Genomic DNA, 24,622 nt, shown 5'->3' on the forward strand with positions numbered 1-24,622 from the left:
GACGTTCGTTACAACGGACACATTTTGTGTGCTCGTATGGCCCCAGCCTTAGAGACAGTATTTTACCCTGGCCCATGGACATTTTGATACCTTGTAATATGGCATAAGATATAATAATTAAGTTAAGTTCTGTGGATAATTGCATTCTTACTCAGCAGCCCAAAAACATGCTATAAAGTAAGCACAAACAAGGGAAAGGAACAAAACACTCATATAAATGAAAAAGAAAAACAAGGGAACTTATATCATGTAGACAATGGTAATCATTCACTTAGCGATCCATTGGGGAAAGAAGTACGAGGGTTGTTCGGGGTTCACCAGGACTTCTGCCCCCCAAATCTGTGCAGTGTACTCGTAGGCAATGCACACTGACGCCTGACCGTGTTACTTTGAGTGTAGAACAGCACCGTGTCATCAGATTTCTAATGCAGGAGAAAGTGAAGCCAACAGAAGTTCTAGCCCAAATTCATAGTATGGAAAAGAGCCTGTTATACAGCAATGTGTGTGACTGGAGCAGCAAACTTTCTGAAGGCCGTGCAGAAGTTGGCTGACTGGCCACATGCTCACTTTCAGCCGACAGCTGTTAAGGATGCCAGCATTCGTCGTGTTGAAGAACTGATTTTTGAAAACAGGCTATTTGTAATACGTGATATTGCATCCATAGTTTGCAACTTGCTTCGGAATGCTGTTCACTTGACGCGAATCGCAAGGAAGAGCCTGGGAAACTGTCACAGAATATGATCATACTGCATGGTAGCGCACGTCAGCATTCGGCAGAGTTGAGTAGCGGCATTTTTGTGTGCTGCTGGCATCAGTGCCTTGCTCGATGATGCCAAAAATGTGCAAGTGTAGCGGGACTATTTAGAGGAATAATAGCTTAGTAATTCTGGCATATGTGCATTTGGAGGTCTGCCTTGAACCACCTTCGTGCATATTATGCACAGGTATCCCTCGATTTACGAATTTTAGCTGCAACGAACAAATTACGTCCCCCCGCGAAGGCGGGGAAGTACATACACTAACACATGGAGAAATTAGGATTTATAAATATTTGTACAATGCATTTACCATAATTGTTGTGCAACCATTCGGTTTCTAGCGCGCACTTTGCTACCTATGTAGGCCGCAAGACCCTCGAGTAAATTAGTACCGTTTATAACTGTTGCTACCACGCCGATGCACTCTATGTTTGTTCCCTAGAAGACGTGTGATGAAGAGGCTTCTCTCCACTATGGCAAAGCTGCATTGTTGCGTTGCATCAGCTGTGAGAGAATAAAATACAGTTTTATTTGCAACAGTAAATGTCAAGTAATAGTGTCTGTATTTTAATGCCTGTTTACTACTAAAACGTACGTTAAAATACTTGGATTTTTGGGGACTTATACGTGTAAAGTGATATTCAAGGTGGCGACAGGTAGTTTCATACTCACAAGACGAGTCGTAAGTCAATAGAATGTTTTATAATAAGGTATAATACCCTGACACAAATTTATGATAGGACCACTTAAATTTTTGAATGCTGTGCCGTTTTTGCTCTATGCAGGAACTGTTGAGCCACAGAGGCCTCGGGGAATGCGCGCAACGAGAGAGTTGCGAATTGTATCGGCGCGTTGCTAGGCGAAAACTCTGTGAACGCTTGGATAGGGCAACAGGAAGGGCGAGTGACGTCACATATCCCCACTCATCCCGACACTGCGCAACGCTCGGTAAACACCCCTCCACGCTAGGCTGTGACGTCATGCAATAGTGGAGTGCGTGCAGCACCGTTGCTAGGCAATCGGTCGGTAAACACGTCCAGCAATATAGGCTGTATTCTCTGTGGTCCGCGAGAGGCCTATGTAAGGGGGTTCAGTGCACATTCTGAGACAGTAAAATATGTTCGAAGCCAAGGCCTTCAGAACATTCATTAGAGTATATTCTCTATTCAAAAGTGAGCGATTGACCACTAACATTAAACTGGCCCTCCAGAAAGCTCTTATTAGATCCGTAATGACTTACTAGCCCGCCTGGGAGTTTGCGGCAGACACCCATCTAGTGAAATTGCAGCGCCTGAAAAACAAGAGTCTCCGCACCATTGGCAATTTTCCAAGGCGCACACCGGTCCGCGATTTGCACATGGCGCTCAAAATCCCGTACGTATATGACTGTATAACAGAATCATGCAGGCAACAAGCAGAAGTCATACAAAATCATGATAATGAGACTGTTCACAACATCGGACAAGGCGAAGCCTACACAGAAAGTATAAGAGGCTTAAACTTGGCGGCGGTCAGGTATACGACCGTTCAAGTGACTAGACTGCTGTGGTAGCAAATACTGCTAGAAAAAGGACATACGACACCAAGACAGACAGACTGACCGACCGACCGACCGACCGACCGACCGTCAGTCGCAATGTGAATGACTTCGACAGAGAGTTCAGGCCCGTGTGGAGGCGGGTTCGAATACCCCCACCGTGACCCTGCGGGTCGTAGGAGGCAACAAAAAGGATAGTCTCAAATTTGAGACAGTGTATGGTCTCGAGTACCAAGGGTCTCGGACCCGAGAAAGACTGCGCTGGCAAGGACCAACAGCATATACAGAAGAGAGACCCGTATTCTCGTCAGAGAGGGCGCCCACAAAAAAACAAAAGACCGTAACTGTCAAACAGTAATAAAGATCTGGTCGCAAGCTCAAAATGGGTGCTTTATGCAAAGTCAGACTGGCCGACTGACCGTCAGTCGTAAAATGAGACTCAGACTCAGAGTTCAGTTGAAATGTAGCAGTCGCGGAAGTCAGTTGAAGTCTGGAAGTGACTATAGCAGAAGAAGTAATTGGGACACGGAAATTGTGAGTTGTGTAAGTGTGCATAAAAGTGCAATAAATTAGCTAGATCCAAGACCGGCGTTAAGTTATTCGTCGCGTCACACAGCAAACACGCCACAATATTATTGAAAGAAGCCGCTCCGATTGGCAGCATAGGCACACCGAGCAGGACAGTGTTTTTGCATAAAAATTGTAGGCTTAATTTCTCGAAGGTCAAAGTATAAGTAAGGTACACGAGGGGAGAAAACGATAGAATCAAACGGACGCATACTACTGGATACGCTCGTGCTCTTATCATCGGTAGACATGATAGAATTCCAAACTACCGAGGCATATTCCAAGTTGAACTTGACTAACGTAAAGTATAGCACATGCAAACACCATCCAGGAAAGAAAACCTGAAGGTTATGAAGCGAATAAGGCATAATAACTTTATGCATTCGTGAAGTATAAAATCAACATGATTGTGACGGCGCAGGCCGGATTTTACAACTAGTCACCCGTCCACCCTTTTCTCTGTCACGGAAATACTATTGTAACGTTATCTTGGTAACGCAACCGTAAATAATCGGTTCTGAATTTCATAACTCGATTTATTCGATAATTTCACACGTCGTAACAATTCGTTACTGCACTACACCCCAACTATTCGACTACCTTGAACGAGGTCTTCCTGACGAATATTCTCGAACAGAGTCAAGAGTCAGAGTTACTTCACAACGGGCAGTTTACCGCCAATCAGTTCATCTTGGCGTTAGGCCTCTTGAGGCTCACGACCAGAGATTAGTTTCCCCAACTGAACTCTTGCGGTAATAGTCCTTATGTAACATCCTCTCTGACGAGAAGATGGGTTTGTCTCTTATGAATACACTTGACCTTTCGTCACGTGTATATTTCGCACATGTAACATGTTATCACTGAGGGTGTTTGAGAACAGGGTGTTGGGAATATTTGGACCGAAGAGAGATGAAGTGACGGGCGGTTGGAGAAAACTACATAATGAGGAGCTTCATAACTTGTACTCTTCTCCAAGTATAAGTAGAATGATAAAGTGAAGGAGGATGAGGTGGGCAGGACATGTAGGACGAATGGAGGATACGAGGAATGCGTATAGGATATTGGTGGGAAAACCAGAAGGAAAGAGACCACAGGGAAGACCAAGGCGTAGGTGGGTGGACAATATTAGAATGGATCTTAGAGAGATAGAATGGGATGGCATGGATTGGATAGATCTGGCTCAGGATAGGGACCAGTGGAGGGCTCTTGTGAACACGGCAAAGAACCTTCAGGTTCCATAAAATGCTGGGAAATTCTTGAGTAGCTGCTGAATTGGCGGCTCCTCCAGAAGGGCTCAGCTCCGTGAGTAAGTACAACATGTTATCGAAAATTCTTCCTTTTGCACTACACACAAGTTCTCTTGTCAGTACAGGCTTTACAGAGCAGATCATGCCTAACTTACATATCTTGTGCTACAACGACAAATTAGTCATTTGAACGGTCTGAAGCTTGACCACCGCCAAGTTTAAGCCTCTTATATTTTCTGTCAGGCTTCACCTTGTCCTATACCGCGAACATGTTCATTCTCATGATTTTATATGACTTCTGCTTGTAGTCTGCACAATTTTGTTCTATAATCGTACACATACGGAAAGTTGAAAGCTGTATGCAAGTCGCGGACTGGTGTGCACGTTGGAAAATTTGCAGTAGTGCGCAAAACCTTGTTTTGCATGCGCTGCAATTGTGGAGGTAGGTGTCTGCCGCTAATTCCCAGGCGGGACAAGCGTAAGTCATTACTGATCTGATCGGTGCCTTATAGAGGTTTAGTTTAATGTTTGCGTTTAAATGCTCACTTTTGAATAGGGAGTAGATTCTAATAAATGTTCTGAAGGCCTTGGCTTCAATCATTTCTATGTGAATTATCCGCGTAATTCTCTTATCGAAGATTACACCCAGCTATTTTACATGATTGACAAAGGGGATATTCTGCCAATTCAATGTAAGATGAGTCTGAGGGGGATCTTCTTTTCTCGAACAATCAGAGTCAGAGTTACTTTACGACTCGTGGTTTACCGCCAATCACTTCATCTTGGCGTCAGGCCCCTTGAGGTTCACGACCCGAGATTTTTTTCCCCAACTGAACTCTTGCGGTAATAACGTAACATCCTCTCTGGCGAGATGAGTTTGTCTCTTATGAATTCACTTGACCAAGGCGTGTCCACCCATGCATTGCTTAGCAACGGACGCCCTATATTGTTGGATGCTCGTTGGTTGGAATGTTTACGTATTCGTCTGTCACATTGTTATCGCTACATACTTACTTCCTCTGTTATCGTTACATGGTTTGCTTTTAGTGGGGGTTGAAGTGTAATTACGGTAACATTACATTGTTATCGCTACATCCTTACTTCCTCTGTTGTCGTTACACGTTACATGGTTTGCTTTTAGTGGGGGTTGAAGTGTAATTACGGTAACATTACATTGTTATCGCTACATCCTTACTTCCTCTGTTGTCGTTACACGTTACATGGTTTGCTTTTAGTGGGGGTTGAAGTGTAATTACGGTAACATTACATTGTTATCGCTACATCCTTACTTCCTCTGTTGTCGTTACACGTTACATGGTTTGCTTTTAGTGGGGGTTGAAGTGTAATTACGGTAACATTACATTGTTATCGCTACATCCTTACTTCCTCTGTTGTCGTTACACGTTACATGGTTTGCTTTTAGTGGGGGTTGAAGTGTAATTACGGTAACATTACATTGTTATCGCTACATCCTTACTTCCTCTGTTGTCGTTACACGTTACATGGTTTGCTTTTAGTGGGGGTTGAAGTGTAATTACGGTAACATTACATTGTTATCGCTACATCCTTACTTACTCTGTTGTCGTTACATGGTTAGCTTCTAGTGGGGGTTGAAGTGTAATTACGGTAATATTACATTGTTATCGCTACATCCTTACTTACTCTGTTGTCGTTACATGGTTAGCTTCTAGTGGGGGTTGAAGTGTAATTACGGTAATATTACATTGTTATCGCTACATCCTTACTTACTCTGTTGTTGTTACATGGTTAGCTTCTAGTGGGGGTTGAAGTGTAATTACGGTAACATTCTTTAGATAGGCTATCCCAAAATCTAGCCTCTAACATTGGACCTGGTCCCTCAAAATACTCTTCCCAAAGGACGCGCGACAGGAGCTGGTGATAGTGCAAATTACCAATAATAATTCCTCAGGTTATGGACGCAAACAGGATTCCAGCCATGGTGAAACCCTGTCTCCATGAAAATCATTATGACTAAAAGTATAACGGAGGATTGTCTGGCATGGAAATCACATTACTAATAACAATGACATGGTCATCTAAAGAGTCCAAGCCTTTCATCCTCGATAGAACACAAGATGACTCTTAGATAAAATTAAACAATCTCCGGGTGAAGGTTGTACGGTTACAATTGATTATAATTCGTTATTCATTATGTGTTGAACTCAGCAGCCACTTACTGGTTACAGAGTCTGCAGGAACACAAAACAACACAAACTTAAGAACAAAAACAGGAAAACAAGAAAAAAGCTAAATTAGCCAGATCTAAATTTAAACACAAGTTTTCGGTAGTAGTGGTGGTGGCGGCGGCGGCGGGGGTTGGGGGGGGTACAGCGATGGCAGTCAAGAAGAATGTAATGTGGTATTGTTAGGCTTCGCATTGTTCAAAGGTCAGATACAAAGTAGTGGCAACACCTCTATAGTTCTGAAATGACTTTATTACCTGAGGTAAACACACTTACTCAGAAAGTCAGTAGAAAGTCCGTCGAGTGTAGCAATTTTTTAGGTCACTTCTTTATCACTTTTGCCTTACATGTTACACTTACTCAGTATAATCGCCCCCCCCCCCATGTGTACCACCACCTGCCAAATTTGTGGAAGGTGTCGTACACCATCAGTGCGTCAACTTCAGTTGATGTCCAGCAGTGACCACCGTACAGCACGAATAATCTCCTCTCTTTGTGTTGTAACATTTCCCTCGGAGTAGTTCTTTCATTTTGGCAAAGAGATCATAATCACATGGACCCATTGGCTGAGTATGGTGGATGTTGCAGTATGTCCCATCAAAATTGGTCTGGGATTGCCACCAAACCCTCATGTAAATGGCCAAACATAACAGGGTACAACTGATATGGGTGCCGGGGCATGAGGGTATTGCTGGAAATGACACAGCAGACCAATTGGCCAAGATTGGAGTTGAACATCCGTTCATAGGAGCTGAACCAGCCTGTGGCATCTCTATAGGAGTTGCCAGACAGACAGTCAGGGACTGGACAAACATGCAACACAAGAAATACTGGGGATCCTTAACTGGACTCAGGCAAGTAAAGGGACTTGTATGAGGACCTTCTACTAAGAGGGTGAAGGAACTCTTGAAGTTAAACAGGAACCAACTACGATGGGTGGTAGGACTACTTACAGGACACTGTCACCTCAAAGGACACCTGTTCAAACTGGGACTAAGTAACAGCCTTACTTGTGAGAGATGTCAAGAAGAAAACGAAACAGCCACACATATCCTGTGTGAATGTGAGGCTTTAGCTTATTTAAGACTACGTCACTTGGGTCAATATTTTATGGAACCAAGTGACTATTTTGACGCCCCCACGTACAAAATCCTGCGCTTCATTTGAAGCGCGGGACTGCTGAGGGGATAATCAATAAAGGGGAAGCACAATAGGCCAATATAGGTCGCGGTGCAAGGGCGAAAAAGGCCTACCCCTCATACATTCATTCATCTCCCATCGCCAGCGGCAATGGAGATACTTGACAGCATCAGCAGTATGAGCCCTTGCATTGTCATGAAGGATGATGGGGTTCGTTGCCAGCAAGTGTCGTCGCTTTCTCCTGAGTGATGGACGAAGATGATTACGCACGATATTGCAGTAGTAGGCTGCATTTACTCTCTGTCGTTGAGGTACAGTGTGGTGCGGTATCACTCCATCAGTGTCATATGCCACAATGAACATCGGCTTCACATTAATCTGTGTAAGGCACACTTTCTTTGGACTAGAAGAGCCAGGATGCTTCCAGTCATTTGATTGTCGCTTCAAGTGCCATTCGTATGAGTGAGCCCAAGTTTCGTCTAGAGTGACGATCCTTCCAAGGAAATCGTCACCTTCCCTCTGGTACCAGTCCAACAAGTCTTGTGCAATTGCATAACGTTGCCATTGTTGCACCTTGGACATTGTATGGGGTACCCAACGCGCTGCAATTCTGCGGTATCCAAGAATATCATGCAGAATTTGGAGCACGGTTTTGTGACATACGCCTACCTCAGCGGCTAACTCCCCCGCAGCCCATCGACGATCGACATCCAGCAAAGAAGCAAGAAGCTGAATTGTGTGGATGTCAACATGGGGTCGTCCTGAATGGCATCCCTCTCTTCATGGAACAATTTCACCCATCGTGCCACTGTGCGATATGGCAAAGCAGCATCACCACATGCTTCTCGCAGTCCTTGATAACAGTTTGTGCACTACGACCTCGTGCAACTTCAGTTTTATCCAGGAGCGTTGTTTTTGTTTCGTAAACGTGTTAGGGTGCTTGAAGCGGCCTCCGTAGTCTAGAGGTAATGTTCCCACCTCATGACTCATGGTACAGGGGTTCAAACCCGGCGGAGGTCATCGAATTTTTAAGGGCGGAAAAATTCAGGGAACAAGTCCTCTGGAAGGGACTTTAAGCCGTGGGTCCCGTGTCGTAGCTTTATGGCACGTAAAAGAACCTCATATCTCCAAAGGAGGTCACTGAGCCAAATTCAAGGACATTTCCCCCCCAACAGTAGTCTCTAACGCCTCTGATAGATGGGGGAAGCATTATAGATACTGCCAAGCCAGTAGAGGCCGAACTCGCTGGCTCGGTCAGGACTGATGGTATGCACCAATATCGGTAGGGTATAGAGACTGGTAGAATATCATAGAGGGAAGCACAGTGGACCAATACTGGTCTAAGTGCATGGGGAAACCCACCGTCTCCAATAACTAACTAACTAGGGTGCTTGAACTGGGCTCCTGCACTTCAAGACGATGCACAGTGCAACTCAGTGAAACACATCCAGAGTCATTCACTGCACTACTCAACTGAACTTATGCTATCAGCTACAGGCGGCGCTAGTGCCACCTGACGCACATCTTTCATGTTACAGCAGTGTTGCCACTACTTTTATTGGGAACCAGAATTTACGAAAAGTTTCTAAAATTGCTAGACTTTCAAAAATATAGATACACTTGTATGCCTGTCTCATAAACCCCCACTTAAGGGTTTTCCTGGACAAAGACTGTTTGAATCTTGGAGCAGATGTTATTTATGTCTTTTTTATTATTTTAGACTTACTGAAGGAAGACAGAATACCAGAATGAATCATGTGGGATCATCTGTTGGGATGTATGTTTGTGAACTATGACTGATGAATCACCATTACTCATTAGTCTGGTTAAACTCCAAGTGAGGAAGCTGAAATTAGGTGGCTTCAACCTTAGTGGGATTTCAGATGAAGAAATAATGATATCTAATTTACCATTATTATTTGCTGATGGCTATCCAACATGTTTGGAAAAGTTTACTTTGGTGAGTATATATATATTTTTTGTTCTTTGAGTATGCTTTTTCTTGTCAATAATTTTGATGGGGAGCATGCGCGAGTGTCAGTGTCTCACCCCTGACTACCCCTGACTGGCTTGCAAAATAGGTAAGTGTAAAGTAAACAAGGACTTCCACATAGAACTCATAAATCTCTAAAATTTTGCATCCTGTTGTGTTTACTAATTACAATACATGTACAATTATTTTGTTACTGTAAGTGACCTTGGCAACATCTTTGTAAATAACTAATATTTATTAAAAGCCAGCTCATGCATTGACTGTGTGGGCCATCATCAGGTGGTACATCGCTGAAAACGCTGTAGCTGAATTGCCGTTTGGGAATTTATACATGTTAAGAATTTTAATAACAGAAGCAGTGTAAATCTATTGAGAAACTGGTTCCATATATCAGTAAGATAAAAGAAAATGAGTTCAATAACAGAGGTCCTGGAGATGTACCACATGATGATTGCGGTTGTTAATAAGTGATAGTTACATTTGAAATTATGTAAGTGGTCATTTAAAGTAAGATTTCTAGCCTTACATGTCCATTGTCTTTAATGTAATTATTATGGGAGGATTTATTATATAAGTACAGATTCAGTATACTTGTATGTTGAGCTTTTCAAATACCCACATATATCAGAATTTCACAGCATCGCCTTGTTTGTAGTCTCTGATTTGTGAACAGCCTGTCATGTGTAATTTGTGTCTATGATCTATCTCCATATGCTGCATAGCTCCAGTGGTCCATTGGTTACTGTGTTGAAACCAGAGAGTAAAAAAAATTTCACATGATTGTTTTGTTATTTAACATTATAAAAAAAATTTTTTTTTTACTAAAGTTGCATATATTTCCAAGGTATCTGTTAGTTACCTGTACTTGTAATATTTATTGCTTTTACTTTGGAGATGCCCAGTATGAATCTGAGTCAGGACACTTGACTTTTCCTGAGTGAGAATTTTGTGATTTTCCTCAGTCCCCCCAGGAAAGTTTGAGAATGGTACCTTAAATAGGCCATGACTGCTTCTTTCCACATCAGTTCCAGTTATTCTCTGTCATCCAATCATTTGAAACTATGTAGTCCGAATTTCCAAGGTCTGTAATACTGTATTTCTGTGCCCTAAAGTATATGGTGCTGGTGTTACTCCCACCTCACAAGTTCACACTTCTGCCATGTTTTATTTAATGATTCTTGGAAGTTAAGAAGTTTGTGTGGTAATGGTATAATGTTCATGTCAGTTTTTGTGGACGTCATTTTCATTTCTGATTTTTCGAATGGGAAGCATGCATGGCAAGGTGAACTCGTGAGCTTTCTTTTTCCTGTAAGGAAGAGAATCAGACTAAGAATCGCGTTTATATATCGGTATTTTTCCTAGAATGAGTGTAGCATATAAATGGCTGTGCCATAATTCTTCTTTCCAATAATAAAATTATTTCTGATAAACATTGTTAAGTATTTTGGGTATACACTATGTTGAAGTGGTTCCGGTTGCCAACATTTATGAGAGATTTAATGCTTCCAAGGTTGTGAAGGAAAAGGAATGTGAGAGAATTTGTATAGAAATGTAATAAGTACTATATACATTGTGACTTGTCTGCAGTAAAGTCGGGGTCAGTCATAAATTGTGAAATATCTGAATGCTATACGAGTATGCATATAATTGTAAGGTATGGTGATTGCAAATGTCTACCCGGTCAAGTTAGACCTCAACTAATATTGCAAACTTTAGGCAGGTTCTAGATTTGTTTATAGAGGGAATTGGGGGGGGGCGGATTTTATGTTTCATTATTTTGACATTTTAATGTACTGAGAACTCTTCACTTGTAAATTCATACTCAGGGTATATTCATGCTTCTTATGTTTGAAGGCATGTTTTTTGAGGTAAACAGTGTTTCTTTGTAGTACTAAGAATATCATACTAATGGATGTTCTCTTTATACAGATTAGAAGTTAATTTAATTTCTTTTCTGTTCTCAGTTTCATTAATCATGGATTTTTTTTTCAATTCTGTTTTCAGGCACAGTTAGAAAGGTTTGTTCCATTTATGCTACAGTGCTCCTTAGGACAGAAGTACCTGGACAAATACACGTCTACACCAAAATGGTGGCCAACAGATTTGCCATTTTCAGTCTGTGTTAAGAAACCAGTGGGAATGGATGATGTAAGTGCACTTGATTCATATTGTTTTCATAATCGATTTAAACTTATACTTGTACCCCTGACTTACAACCCTGCATTTATAACCATTTTGCATGCTAGATTTAGCCAGAAACACCCCTACATTATGGCCATAGCTCATATTTTCAAAGGCATGTGACAATCCTGATGACTCAGATGTAGTCCCACCCCCTTTTGCTTTTGTTTGATAATCCTTGCTCTCCACAAAGCGTAAACTACGTAGTAGGAAAGAACTGAACTTCTGTTCTATATTTCTAAAATGTATTTTGTTTTCATGATTTATTTAATCCGTCTTGCAGTGCATACAGGACGCTAAAATATAACATTAGTATTTTATTTTATTAATTTTTGTATTGGATGTGTTTTCTTTTATTAATAAATGTCTGTAAATGCATATAATTAGCATTTTACTTTGTTTGCCTCTAGTTTCTTAGTAAATGTAGTAATTTTGTGGTATGAAATGGGCTTCCAGGAACCCATTTGCAGTTTATGATTTGGTGCTTATGGGAAATATAGGTTCTAATTATGATGGCTCTCCAGGAACTCTGTAAGTATACCAAACCATTTTAATATGCATGAGTCACTTTATGCTTCTAAATTTCAGTGTCACCTAGACTTTACTCCATAGGTGTCAGTGGAAGTTCTGATCATCTGTTGAGCATTTTCCAATACTTCTTGATTAGTTTTTGTAATCGCGGTGTTATGTCCCAAAACTATAAAGTCCTGTATTAACTGTTATATTTGTCAGTTTCCCACCTCGGTGGCCCGGGTTTGAGCCCTGGTCATGTCATGTGGGATTTGTGGTAGACAGGTGGCACTGGGGCAGGTTTTTTTTAGTACTTCGGTTTCCGCTACCAATTCACATTCCACCCATTGCTCCACAATCATCCTCATCATCATCTGTCATTTGGAGCTGGTACAATAGCCCAAACAGTGGCCCCAGCACCAAGTGGACTCAGTCTCACCCCATGAGAAAAAAAAATGTTATATTTACATATTATGTGCATGAAAAGTACTTGTCACATCATTTTTCTTCCCATGTTAAACTTCCAGACTCGTTGGTTTGCCACGCTGAAGAGCATGGTGTGCCGGTGTTACACCTACCATGGCTGTGAGTTCATGCTGCGGTTTTGTACAGAATTATCCAAATGTCCCAGCACAACATATGAGTTTGTTGAGTCATTGGATGGAACAACATCGTTATACAGCAAGGAGACTGGAAGATTAATGGTCACTTTTCGGAATGAAAACCGGGTTAGTATTTGCTGGAAAAGTTCTTTGTTCAGTTTAATGAAACTATAATGAAAGTCAGTGAGCTTATGGACTCCATACAAAATAATGTTCTTGCAGTATTTCAGCACCCTCTGCCTTGCAATTTTTGTGGAGCATGGGTGTGAAAATCATAAAAAATAGAATTTTTTGGCATGCTGCTTCCACTAAAATTATTATATCTTTTTCCCCGTTCAATCTACAGAGCCTGTATGAGGCTTGTTTGAAAACCAGTTAAATGCTCTGTTTACAGATATATGACTCACGTTCGGGTAGAGTGATTTTGGTTTTAATATCACCTGATGTAACCTTCTGACCTTCATTTTCTTGGAAAATGTGATTACTTTTTCAAAGAAAAATATATATGGTTCATAATGCTGTATTCTGACATTCTGCTTTACTCTGAGACAACCATGTCAGTTGTAATAAAATCATAACATTGCATACTTTAACCCTACTGTGTTTGCCACTGTAAATTTTGCATTCTGGTCCGATGTTGGGCTCAGTCTGGCATATGTTTTATGAATGTTACAGATGATCTAGAGTCAGGCTGAGGGAAGCAAACAGTGTCAGTATATTATTTAAGCCTTCCTCTTTGTGATGGTCTTAACAAACCATTCATTGCAATACTTTGTAAGTTTTGTAATAGATTTTTCAAAGGATCTGCATATACTTTAATCTGTAGTTACATTGCTGTGACATTCCAGTGGGCTTGGAGTTGTGTAAGAAAGTGATTAAAGGCTTGGTAGGAAGCAATTTCTTTACTAAAACCGTCACAACACAACGACATTAAGGTCAGTGCCAAGTTTGGCTCTGCTACACGTATATGTTTTGGCTACTAAAAGCCATCATCAGGCAAATACATGGCTAACATGTATACACCACTTAACTGCAGTACTAGTAAAATTGGATACAATGATATTAATTATATTAAAATACTTGGCGTTAAAGTACAATAAATTAGACTATATATATATACAATGAAAGTTATAGTATAAAACAAGATTAAAATTCTTCAAATGATGCTTTACATCATCGAGTCAGTTGTTGGTTTTTGCGATTTTGTTTTGTCCCCCCCCTCCCTACCTTGCATTGAATTATAACATACATCACCAAATCAGTCGTTTACATTCCCTACAGAACTGACAATACTTTGTAAGATGAGGCACTGACTAAATAGTAAGTAAATAATACACTATATCTTCAATACAAAAATCAAGTATTAATTATAAGAAAATTTAATACTATTACTCTCATATCATTTTCAGATTAACATTAATATTACTACATCTACATCACGAGCCTCCGAAACAGTTTATTATATATACACAAAATATAGAATACTCCAATTTGTCCATGGGAACAAAAAGTAGGTTTAAAGTGTATGACAAATGTAGGAGGAAGCTTTCCCTATTACTTGAAACTGATAACCTTTTGCAAGAACAAGGGGACTCCTTGGACAATTTATAGTGGCAGTGGAATAAGCACATACAGGAGGACAAATGTGCAGACATTAAATACAGTATAGCTGAATTGCCTGTCAGACTGAAAAGAGCAGGTGAAACAATATGCTGTGGTGGAGGGCACCGCAATTGAAAGTGCAGTAAGAAAACAATCTTTGGAATTTCATGAGACAAAGGAACACCAACACTACCTGCAGGTTCTGAATCTGTGGTATTGGAGAAGTGAAAGGTTTAAGGAAACAACAAAGAGAAGTTTCATAATAATAGTTTTGACTCTTGTCTCAAAGGATGAAATATCAGAAAAATAGAAGAATAATTTTCAAGAGCCTCTACTTTATGGTACATTCAGCTAAACAGCTAGTAAATGAACATGTAGCTCTTGCTTTGCCACATGTAAAGCCTGGGAGAAGCCTAGTCCCAGAAGCATCTTACCCTCCTACCCAGTTGAGAAGTTGTGTTGTAATGACAATGTCAGCACAGTTTTCCTAGGACAAAGGCAGTTAAAAGACTGGTGGTACAAAAGTACACAAAAGAGACTGGTATCAAACAATCTGCCAGAAGTATATGCTAAGTGTAACGAATAACATCCCGGGCTCAAGTTGGGCTCGTGAAATTTGCACCTCTTCTACTTAAAAACTGTGTGCTAGCTAGAACAAGTGGAATGTATAGTGTTTTCTGTCTGATAATATGGATGACACATGGAAATACTCATCTCTCAACATACCATCACTGCTCAGCAGTGGGGGGGGGGGCCTGTGTAGAATATCCTGGAGCAAATAAATTGCAAGATTTACTTGCAAATTTAAAATTAGTGGAAAAATGCTGTTAAACAGGTTACTCAGCACTGAATATCCACAGATCAGTGCTTGAAACCACTGTGAAACCAGTTGATAAATTTACTGATATGTTCATTGCAAAGCTGGCAGGATTACAACTATACTCTTTTGTTGCTTTTAAGGAAGCAGTGTATTTGAGTGAATTCAGATCTGAAGAAGTGGGTATAGTCATTCTGCTGTATGATTTTGCAGAAAATATTTCTTTATATTAGAAGGTGAGACACATGGATTCCATTGGCATAATGCCCAAGCAACTCTTCATTTCTTTGCAATTTATTTCTGAGAACCCATAAGAAAAATGTCACACATAAGCTTAATAATGATTTATGCCTATCCTAGACATGAGGCTACTGTTCACCTCTTCCAGAAATATTTGATTAATTTTCTTCACAATGCACTTGTCTGTTTAAACAAGATGTATTTTTCAAACGAGTCAACACCACAATATAAAATAGGAAGATCTTTACCACTTCACGTGGCAGTAATGCATGTGATGCCTTGGAGCAGCAAGAGCTGATTCGCAACAGCCATTCACTGATGAAGTCATGATCCCAAGACAACTGTTCAGTTGGACACAAACCAATATACAGAACTTGAAATTCAACAGCTAAACCAATACATGGAATGCTTTGTGCTTCTATATCCTCGTGGTCCACTACTGTCCTATTGATATCTCTAACAGCCAGACATACCGAGCATCCCTTTGTTACAATGAAAATAGATCCAAGAACAGCCATAGCACAAACATACACTTTATAATATCTGTCAAGATGTAGTTGATGATTCAGAAGTATGAAAAAGTGACTGTATTGTAATCATATCTGTTGATGTTAGTAACTTCTGTGCTGTAGGGCCTGTTGTGATGAAGATGTAGTAAATAATGCCCCAGAGTTACCTATTTTGTAGCTTGCTCATGTGCATGATTTTACAGCAAGGTATACTATGGCTGTCCCAGGATGACATTTTGCTGTGTGTTAGACTACAACAGGCATGTCCAACTTCAAACAGGTTGTGATCGACTTTTTAGTGTCAGAACTGCCAATGATCTGCCAACCCCTCCTATCGTTGTACCTCTCTTTAAGCAAAAATATTGGTAAAAATAACATGACACATGATGTTTGTTGTAAAAGCAACTAGTAACTGGGCTGTGTCTCTGATGTCTGTAGCTTCATCCAGTTGGAGGGAGAAAGCAACACAATTGGAAACATCTTTCAGCAACTGTTCAATTATGTTCCCACACATCATTTCTGTTCGCCGCACAGTGGTGTTTCTTGATAATTAAAGATCTTCAATAGTAGCTATGATCTGTTTCTTATTTTATACTAGCTGTAGTCGGCCACGCGTTGCTGTGACAGATCGAGTGAATTAAAAAATTCTGTTGGATAATTAACCACTTCATCTGCTTCCACAACAGTGTCGACGGACTTGTATATGACTGCCTCGCAGTGAATGTTAAACTGAATGATATTGTTAAGTTCGTAGATGTCTTTGTTCTTGGCCGCAAGAATAGCTCATTCACTCAGGTGATTCTTAGAATTGGTTTGAATATTGGGAAATAATTTTTCAACCAATTCTTCTTTTGACGTCACTAAATTGCAGAAGTTACGAGGCAACGAAATTCGTCCTGAGGTCAGATCAACCAGCACCTTTCCGTTCCCAATTTCCAGCAGTTGATGCCAGAATCGATCGTTTTGCAGCTGGACATGCATATTTGTAGTTAATTTTAACATCTTTACGTGTCTCCACACAGTAGAGTATTTCAGGCAAGCATTTATTTCGTCCGCTGGTGTCGATCGAGGAATTACAGGTAATGTTTGCCTGAAATCTCCTGCAAGCAATATTAATGCGTTCCCAAGTGGTCTGATGTTTCCACGCAAATCTTGCAATGATCGATGAAGAGCCTCGAGCAATTTTTTGTGCACCATTGTGCATTCATCCCAAACAGTAAGTTTGCATTTCTGCAATACCCTTCCCATGCCTGATCCTTTGGAAATGTTGCACATGGGAGTTTCAATGAATTTGCATGTTCAATGGCAATTTCAAAGCGGAATGAGCAGTTCTTCCAACTGGTAGCAATGTTGCAGCTCTTCCAGACGACGCAAGAGCTAAGGCTATGTCATTTTGGGATCGAATTGCTGCCAGAATCAATCTAATTAGGAACGTTTTACCAGTTCCTCCTGGCGCATCTAAGAAGAAGAATTCTGCAACCCCGTTATTGACAGTTCGCATTATTTGATTGTAAATGCCTTTTTGCTCAAGCGTTAGCTTAGGAATATTTGATTACACATACGACAAAAGATCACCCGTGTTGTAATTTTGTTCACGACGCAATTCTACATTGAACGAAGCAGCAGCAGATCGATTCGGTGATGGCATTCCCAATTGATTGAGAACTTTGTTCGCGATTTCTAAGCACAAATCTTCAATCATTATCAACGCTTCGTTGCAGATTTCTGCTGTGAAATCCATGTTCATATTGGAATTTTCCTTGCGTATTCGACGGAAAATATCTTCAGCCATGTGCGATTTATATTTCTCCCATAACTCTGTTGGAGATGAAGGAGAGCAGGCGGTCAATATGATTGCAAACAATGCATGAATTTGATGTGGATGTGACGTGTTGCACGCATCAGTAATGCATGTAGCATGTTTGGGTATGTCATGCTACAAATAACTTTACACCAAATTAATTATATCGAATCTTTATTGTAATTCACTTGCACACTTTACAATTATCGCCACTTGCAGTATTAGAGTTACTGGTTACACAGTCTCTCGGCCAATACTCCTGTATATCTTGGAGTCTAAGTTCCAGCCTTCTTCAGCGGCAGCTATTCCAAGACTGACTGGGCGAATGAATTCAACCTCCTTTTATACCCTCGGCCGCTGCTATGCAAATGAGCCTTTGTCCTAACCGCGGAAACGCTGCTTTGTTGATTTTGCGATTCCTACACAACGACCCATTTTTATTGCGTTGTCTCTGTGGGAACGCTCTGTGTATTCGTTGTAACCGTGGAGATTCCATGCAGTATCGCTATTGTTACTTCCTATGCAACGGTCTGTTCTAGCGTTTCCATAGGGGTGACTCTTCTGAATTCCAAATTCTAATTCTGTTTTTCAAAAGAAGCATGTTTTTACCTGTCACAGGTGTGACATCTATATAATAGGTATATAAAAACGCGCGCATACGAATGCAACGTTGTGTCAAAATTTCGAAGCAATCGGTGAAGAAATTTCGGAGATTTAAGATCCTGAACAAACAAACATTTACATTTTTATTTATATAGATTACAAGTGAATTTACGTGCTTTTCACATATAATTTCCTTTTAGGCCCATGAGATCGACCAAAAATCGTCCCGCAATCGACGCGTTGGACATGCCTGGACTACAACATTATGAACCAGATGTGTGCGTCCTTGTGTTTGGTGCAATTTTTCTTTTTTCACACCTTCCCCCCCCTCCATTTTAATTGGAGGTGACAATGAAACAAAACTACTTTTATTTGAATGTGAGTCATATATGTCTCTGAAAATAACATTTTGTTAGCCTATAAACAAGCCCTATATGAGCTCTGTAGCTTGTACAGAACATAAGTGATGATAATTTTCGTTGGAGGCAGCATTCCAAAAACTGCACAACAAAATCTGCAAGACATAAGGTACTGAAATTTTGCAAGAATACTACGTTCTCTGGAGTCTACAATCTTTCTACGTGACACTGAAATTGGAAGATTGCATTGAAGTTTGTAGTCTTCTGTGCTGATACGTTAACCTTTATCGGACGAATGTCATCATATGATGTCGTTAAAAGTTAGGGCAGCTGGCCGAACATCATATGATGTCGCGGATTTCACGCGTGTAAGTTTTTTTTTTTTTTTAATATTATATTAAAAATATAAATTGTTGTTCTATTTACATGATTTTTGGTCACCACCTTTATAAGGAGACAGCCTTCGTTCCTGCATGATCTAATGTAATCTAGGGACGTCATATGACGTTAAAAGTAAGGACAAATTTAAGAACGACATCATATGATGTCGCGCATTCCACGCGTGTAAAGATTTTTTTAAAATTAAATTTAAAATATAAATTGTTCTTCTATTTACATAATTTTTGGTCACAACCTTTATAAGGTGACAGCCTTCCCTCCTGCGTGATCTAATGTAATCTACCGACGTCATATGGCCGAACGACCTCATATGATTTCGCGCATTGCACGCGTGTAAAGATTTTTTTAAAATTAAATTTTTGCTCTACTTACGTGATATATGTTCACCATCTTCATGAGGAAACAGCCTTCCCCCCTGCGTCATCTATGGTAATGTGGCCTTCGTATGGTACTGCCGAAAAAATTCCGAAATGCAGAGTCCGACGTCGCAGCTCACGCACTTCGTACGAACGCTAGACCGCTTCCCACGCGAAAAGCACACACGACACCTCAGTTGCGATTTAGAGGAAGCAGGCCAGTGATGTCGAGCTGCAGTGATATTTATCCCCGCAGCTACACCGGAATAATTATTCACACCTCTCCAGCCACACTGGTCAGGCGGTCCCCAAGTTGCCAACGAAGGTGATGACCCGTTGTCCGCGGAATCAGAATTCCAACTTTGCTCGCCCCTCTCATAATCTGTGTCATTGAACAGCTGTTTCTCAATTTTAGGCATCAGAAGACCAACCTTCCACGCCACATTCAGAATCGGTTGAATAGCAGTCCGAATCTGTGTCTCATTTCAGCATTTTCCATACGACGTCGTAGTGTATACGGCTCTCTAGCAGTGCTAGCAGTGAATCTCTGTGCTTAGACCACGATAAGAAGCCATAAATCTTAACCTCGAGCCCACACATACAAAAATCTCATTCACGACTTGGCTGAACCCAATATCTATTTCATGATGTCATGGGTGGCTAAACTTACACTGCGATGTTTCAAAATCATTACAAACACAATGGTTTGACTGCAATGAATGAACGAATTACCGATCTGGCAACACCATATTCCGAGAAGTAACTTCTGTGTTTATCTAACACATTAGGCAGCGAGGAATTTCAGACGTAAACAGTCGTGCATAGCGACATGTCCCATACGATAAATAAGCTACAACAAGAGATACGATTGAATGTGACGTCGCTACAAGGACTTAAACTGCTAAAACGCATGGTGCAGAAAATGTATTACACTGCTAGAATGCATGGTGCAGAAAATGTATGAATTTCGGGAAATTTTATTTTGGGAATCAGTGTAAAAATTTTTTACAGATATTAAAATCTGTAAATTAGAATATCTGATTCTATATTCTTTCTACATTAAAGGAGCGTTCATTTCGTTCGTTTATCATAAAAAATGTAGAAATCACACCATTTTTAGAAACATGCTTACAATTTCATTGCTCTAGAAGGGCGGGCATTTAAATAAACTCCGTCCAGCTGCCCCTACCGGAAATTAAATGGCCCGTCCGATAAAGGTTAAGGATTGACACCTGCATCTTTGGGCTAGAAAAGTCTACACTGAAGGTGAAGGCAGCATATCCCACTTGAAACACTGGTACCCGTTGTACCAAACTACTCAGGTCACATGCCATATATCATGATCTTCTTAGCAACCTCAAATTTCATTTTGCTTTGATTCCTAGAGCCAGTGCAGGCATCTTTCATCTTATGAATGCACAATTTGGAAAAGTACATGGAAATTTCATTTTCAGCTTACAGCTTCACCCCACAGACCTTTTTCATGGACTGAATTACCTTTGCAAGTTGAGGGATACCTATATTGAAATTGTTTCTTTAAAATGTGCCATCTGTGTCTCAGTTATTTTATGTTATCTTTCCATTTTATATAACTCAGAAATGAGACTAACTGCAGAAACAAAAACAGTTCTGATGCTTTCATTGTGCAGTTGCATTACAGTGCTGTTTTTTTAATGTTATATTGGATTTTCTATCGAAGCACAGTGCTTTGCCAATGTCAGTTTGAGCCACATGGTCTATTTGCTACCAGTGGGTTTCTTAGGAAACATGGTGTGTAGAGGTAAAAGTGGTGTAAGTTATTTCAGTAGTTATACTTTTTAGAAATATGTATGCACATCCTCTGTGTTGTATTAAATGTTTTGGAACTGGAACTCGGATGTGAGCCAGTATATAGAAATTATTTGCCTTGTCCTATATCATGTATAATGATCCATGGATGTTAATAAAAATAAATAAAAAAAGCACCCATGTAATTGCGTAGCTTGCATAGCAGTGTATAAATAATTCTTTTTTATATATCAATTTTTCGTGGAAGTTGTTGTGATTTTTCGTTAATTCTCATTTCACTTGTAAGAGGTTCACAGAAGTTCATTTTTGGTAAAAGTTTGTAGATATGTTTTTTCAGAAGAGTCATATTCAAAATCATGTTTAGGATGACAAAACACCCACAGTCAGAAGGATTCAGTAACATATTGACCATCCTTCCTCAGGAACAAATTTTCTACATTGCAGGAATATGATAAAGGGGTGGAGAGTAATCCCCGGCGATTCTTGGTCCGAAGGAATTGTTCTCAAAATACGTCCCACATTCTCCTTCAACCTCCAGTTTTCGACATATATCTGTGTGACAACTGTGATGGGGAATTTGATTCTCTGCCTGAAGTACAGGTAAATTTTGTTAATTTATGTATTAGTTCATTATAAACCATGTGGTTTGTGGAAATGGTCAGTTCTTTTGATTTTTTATTTATCCAGCCAGCCAGCTGGTACTCTTTTCGATGTGTGCTCTGTCAAAAGGTTATATAAAACAGTGAAACTGTGTTAAAGATAATTTCTGGAAGAACGTATAATGTCTGCATTTCTTTAAGTATTGTCGCGTATCGGGCGTATATCGCGACAAATAAATTCTCGATGTATTCGATGTAGCGAATTTTATTTCACATTCGCACTTACACTCACCCAAATTACAGATTTACAATTACTGCTATCTGCAGTATCACACTTAGTACACTCCAAATGCCACAATACAACTGACTGGTTGCTGGCTCTGAATACAACTCGGCGACTGTTACAGTACAACTGACTGTGAATAGCCTTCGCTGCTCCTTATGTAACCTCGATCGGACAATACGGCCACGTAATAGGCACCCTTGTTGCCTGGCGCTGTGTTGCTATGTAACGCTAGCGGAAGTAACCGCTGTTACTACCGTAACGTCGCCGCTGTTGACTCGCGTTGCCTAGCGACCGCGATATCCCTCGGTGACGTCACCGCGGAGGGGAGTGGCGGGGCGGGAACTTGCCTATTACCGTATTAACGCGAGCGTTACGTTACCGCCACGTACCGCTGGGGAGGTAGGGGTCAACATGTCAACATATTTTAAATACGTATAGAAAGGTGGACACATGTTACGATAAATAACATTACTTACATAATTTCAGATAGCAAATATGTACTGTACTGAATACTGCTTAGGCATAATAACCAATATGTTGAAAATAAAATATAGTGACTTCCTAGTTATGATGAAACAATCTGCGACACTATTTGATGATGACCTACCCTCGAAGATATTTTAGGTACAGTATAGTTACAGTGGTTTGTGAGTTGTCACCCCAGAGAAACTGAATTGTAAATAACAGAGCAAATGGTTGCTTCACTTAACTCTTCGACCTTGAAGATGGCTCTAGTACATTCCTCCCAAAATGTTCGTAAACTTCTACCAGATCACACAGCATAACGTCCAAGAAGGTAGTGCTCTTCCTACATAGAAGTTGCTTGTAGCATGCTGAAATGCATGTGTTTCAGTGGTGTGAAAAACATGCAGTACACATTATGTTATAAATTATTTTCATTTTGACAGGAACATGAGAAAACTTGTGGAAAGCAGCAGATCTCTCAAGAGATGATTCCAGAGGAACAGCCCAAGCAGCAGAGCCAAGTGAGTGAAAAGTTCACAGTGTTATATTTGAGCATCCTGTTGCACTGTATAAATCTGACTTTTGCAGATAAATACCGTATGTCCAAAAAGTATCCAACTTTATTTTTTTCCGCTATAAGTAATGGCCAAAGGGGTGGGGAAACTCAGCGAAGTGGTAGAAGGGACTTTCATGCGCATGCGTGATTTTTTGCTGACTCGCAACACACCTGGATGCGTCTGTGACTGCCAGATAGCGAAGTGGTATAACGCGTGTTTGTTGCATTCTCGTTTCGCTCAAGATGACAGAACGCTTGGAGCAGTGATACTGCATTAAGTTTTGTCAGAAACTTGGGCTATGACCTGGAAATCAAGGTCCAGGCATCACAATGGAAGCATCCAACATCCCTGAGGCCCAAAAGAGCACGACAGTTTCGGAGCAATGTGAAGGTGATACTGACTGTTTTTTGCGATTACCGGGGTGTTGTGCATCATGGGTATGCACCACTAGGCCAGACTGTCAATAAGGAATACTACCAAGAAGTCCTTCGCCATCTTCATGATACAGTTCGGTGCAAGAGACCGGAGCTGTGGGACGCACGCAACTGGCAGCTGCATCATGACAACGCCCCAGCTCATTCATCACACCTGATCCAAGGTTTCCTGGCCAAGCACGGCATTCCGCAGGTTTGCTAGGCTCCCTACTCACCTGACATGGCTCCTTGTGATTTCTGGCTGTTCCCGAGATTGAAGACACCACTAAAAGGCTGCCGTTTTGACAGCCGTGAGGACATCATACAGAACGCTACGGTGCAGCTGCACGCCATTCCAAAAGAAGCCTTCCAGAATTGCTTCCAGCCATGGAAGGACCGCTGGGCTAAGTGAGTGGAATCACAAGGGGCCTACTTTGAAGGCGATTAGGTATTGTAACCACCCAAATGCAGAACTTTTTTTTCCCGGCCCAAGGTCGGATACTTTTTGGACAGAGTAGTATATGTAACTTGAAGCATATTAATGATAATAAATGAGGCAGAAGTTTCTCATTTTTTTCTTGAGATAGTATGTGCTGTTATAGTTAAAAATAATATTATGCAGCATAGAGGAGAAGCATTAATTAATTTGTGTTATAAATATTCTTTGCAGGATTCATTCTTATTATATTTTAATTTAAAATCAGTCAATTCTGAAAATGTGCCAAGAGCTGTAAGCCCCTTGAAGAAAAATAGTTGCAAGAGACGTTATCGTGTGGGTGTAAGATTTTCACGTTGCTCTGCTGTTCCATTCTCATCACCTTTAGGTATTCTCATACAGAGGAAATCGCGCATGGCTCCAATTAATTCACAGGTTAGTCCAGCGTTAAAGATTCATTATTTTATTACAATGTAATATAGTGGATGCCTCTTGTTGCAGAACCTACAGTTTTTCTTCAATATAGAAATGTGTTACATGCTTGCTTTTGTGCTTTCAGTACTTTATTTCTTCAGCTTGTTTATCTGTATAGTTAGCCATTTTGTCACCTGTATTAGTGACTTGTAAACAGGATTTGGATTGATGAATTAATT

General features: G+C 40.5%; 1 protein-coding gene across 2 annotated transcripts in view; it reads left to right on the forward strand.

Moving 5' to 3' along the window:
• Positions 1-24,622, forward strand: part of LOC111871925 — a gene marked incomplete at its 5' end in the record, with an annotated part of 82,344 nt that overhangs the window by 46,363 nt on the left and 11,359 nt on the right. For both annotated transcript variants that reach the window (XM_023865332.2, XM_023865331.2), the window contains 6 exon segments: positions 9,174-9,413; positions 11,451-11,594; positions 12,665-12,865; positions 21,658-21,813; positions 23,007-23,084; positions 24,204-24,404. In XM_023865332.2, the coding sequence (XP_023721100.1) occupies positions 9,246-9,413; positions 11,451-11,594; positions 12,665-12,865; positions 21,658-21,813; positions 23,007-23,084; positions 24,204-24,404 (948 nt within the window).

This window comes from Cryptotermes secundus, unplaced genomic scaffold (genome assembly GCF_002891405.2).
Source record: "Cryptotermes secundus unplaced genomic scaffold, Csec_1.0 scaffold1831, whole genome shotgun sequence".
NCBI classification, from domain to species: domain Eukaryota; kingdom Metazoa; phylum Arthropoda; class Insecta; order Blattodea; family Kalotermitidae; genus Cryptotermes; species Cryptotermes secundus.